The sequence below is a fragment of the Austrofundulus limnaeus genome, unplaced genomic scaffold (assembly GCF_001266775.1).
Source record: "Austrofundulus limnaeus strain Quisiro unplaced genomic scaffold, Austrofundulus_limnaeus-1.0 Scaffold2144, whole genome shotgun sequence".
Taxonomy (NCBI): Eukaryota; Metazoa; Chordata; class Actinopteri; order Cyprinodontiformes; family Rivulidae; genus Austrofundulus; species Austrofundulus limnaeus.
The window spans coordinates 23,434-25,364 of record NW_013954546.1 but is presented as its reverse complement, the minus strand read 5'-3'; the positions used below and the strand labels follow the sequence as shown (position 1 = coordinate 25,364).

At 47.0% G+C, this 1,931-nt stretch overlaps 1 protein-coding gene across 1 annotated transcript; it reads right to left on the bottom strand.

Annotated features, from left to right (window-relative positions):
* Nucleotides 1-636: 636 nt before the first annotated feature.
* Nucleotides 637-1,308, bottom strand: LOC106537133 (rho-related GTP-binding protein RhoQ; the record flags this gene model as incomplete). The annotated part of the gene is given in 1 exon segment (XM_014034503.1): nt 637-1,308. A coding segment is annotated over 1 exon segment (141 nt), but the record flags the coding sequence as incomplete, so codon positions are not given.
* Between the last annotated feature and the right edge of the window lie 623 nt (nt 1,309-1,931).

The following is a 1,931-nucleotide window of genomic DNA, read 5'->3' as shown; positions in this document are numbered from 1 at the left end:
CCCCCGTGCTTTATAGAAGACATATAATTGGTTCAAATATAGCAAAAGACATCAAAAGAAACTGGAGACAGACTTGGGATGTCCACTGAGACACGTCCTCACCTGTGTTGGACACATGTCCTCACCTGTGTTGGACACATGTCCTCACCTGTGTTGGACATGTGTCCTCACCTGTGTTGGACACACGTCCCCACCTGTGTTGGACACGCGTCCTCACCTGTGTTGGACACATATCCTCACCTGTGTTGGACACACGTCCTCACCTGTGTTGGACACGTGTCCTCACCTGTGTTGGACACATGTCCTCACCTGTGTTGGACACGTGTCCTCACCTGTGTTGGACATGTCCTCACCTGTGTTGGACACGTGTCCTCACCTGTGTTGGACACATGTCCTCACCTGTGTTGGACACACGTCCTCACCTGTGTTGGACACACGTCCTCACCTGTGTTGGACACATGTCCTCACTTGTGTTGGTTGAGGACACATGTCCTCACCTGTGTTGGACACATGTCCTCACCTGTGTTGGACACGCATCCTCACCTGTGTTGGACACATGTCCTCACCTGTGTTGGACACATGTCCTCACCTGTGTTGGACACATGTCCTCACCTGTGTTGGACACATGTCCTCACCTGCATAGTGGTCAAACACGGTGGGGACATACTCCTCGGGGAACGCGTCGTTAGCGTAGCTCATCAGGAGACATGTCTTGCCCACGGCTCCGTCTCCCACCACGACGCATTTTAACATGATGGTTCCGGTTCCGGTCGCCATGATGATCCGGACCGAAGCAGCACATCATCAGCAGCGGCTGCCCGGCCTCCAGCTGCTGCTGTCGGCTCTGGGTGGAGACCTCCCGCCGGGCATCACAAGCCTCGCAGGCCGACGGAGCGGAGCTCTGAGTCGGACTGGAGCAGCATCTGTGTCCCGCTCCTCCCCACCGACCGGACCGGACTGGACTGGACCGGACCGTCCTCCTGGACCCGGTAGAATGAGTTCCTCTGTTTAAAATCGGTCCCAGAAGGTCCTGGATCAGTTTCAGTCTGACTCGAACCTGTTTGTGGACCCCAGAGTCCCACAGCCGCTCTCACCGCCTCGCACGTCTGACTGCTGACGGTGGGCGGGGTCAGCTCGGCAGGAAGGCGGGGCTTAGATTTAAAAACCTGCCAGCTGTTTGAAAATGACGTCATGGGAACTGAGGACTTGAACCACTGAAATAAAATGGAACAGCAAATTAATAAATAAATGTTAACAAATGTTAACAAATCTTGTTTTTATAATCAAAAGTTATTTATTTATTTTTACCTGCCTTAAKAGACTTCTTATTGAATGTTTGTTCTTTCGAAAAATTATCCAAACATTTATTTTGTCACCTTATATGCAGTATTATATAAAATATTGAGAAATTGTATGTAACAAAACCTTTCAACCCACTTTATAACTTATTTTGGTATCTGTTTTGACATGTTGTATAAAATTGAAGTAAAAATGTTTCTTTCACAGATTTGTTGTAGTATATTTACAGATTTGCAAATATGCCATTTTGTACAGTTTGTTTACTTTCTGATTAAACTGTTTGTTGTTTGAAATATGTTTGGTGAATATAAATATAGTTTTTATGAGCTTTTAGCCAAGATTCTTAGCTTTCTATTGATACCAAACATGTCCAGGTTCAACTGACAGATCTGAAGTTAAAAGAAGTTAAAAAGAAAACAGAAAACCATCCAGACTTTTGAGGCCCTCATAGCGCCCCCTGGGGGCACCCACTTTGGGAACTCAGGATTAGGAAACAGTTCTAGGAAACAGAGAGCTCCGCTCTCACTGGAGCTTCCTTCCATAGATGGTTTAGGCATGGTTAGACATGGTTAGACATGGTTAGACATGGTTAGACATGGTTAGACATGGTTAGACATGGTTAGACATGGTTA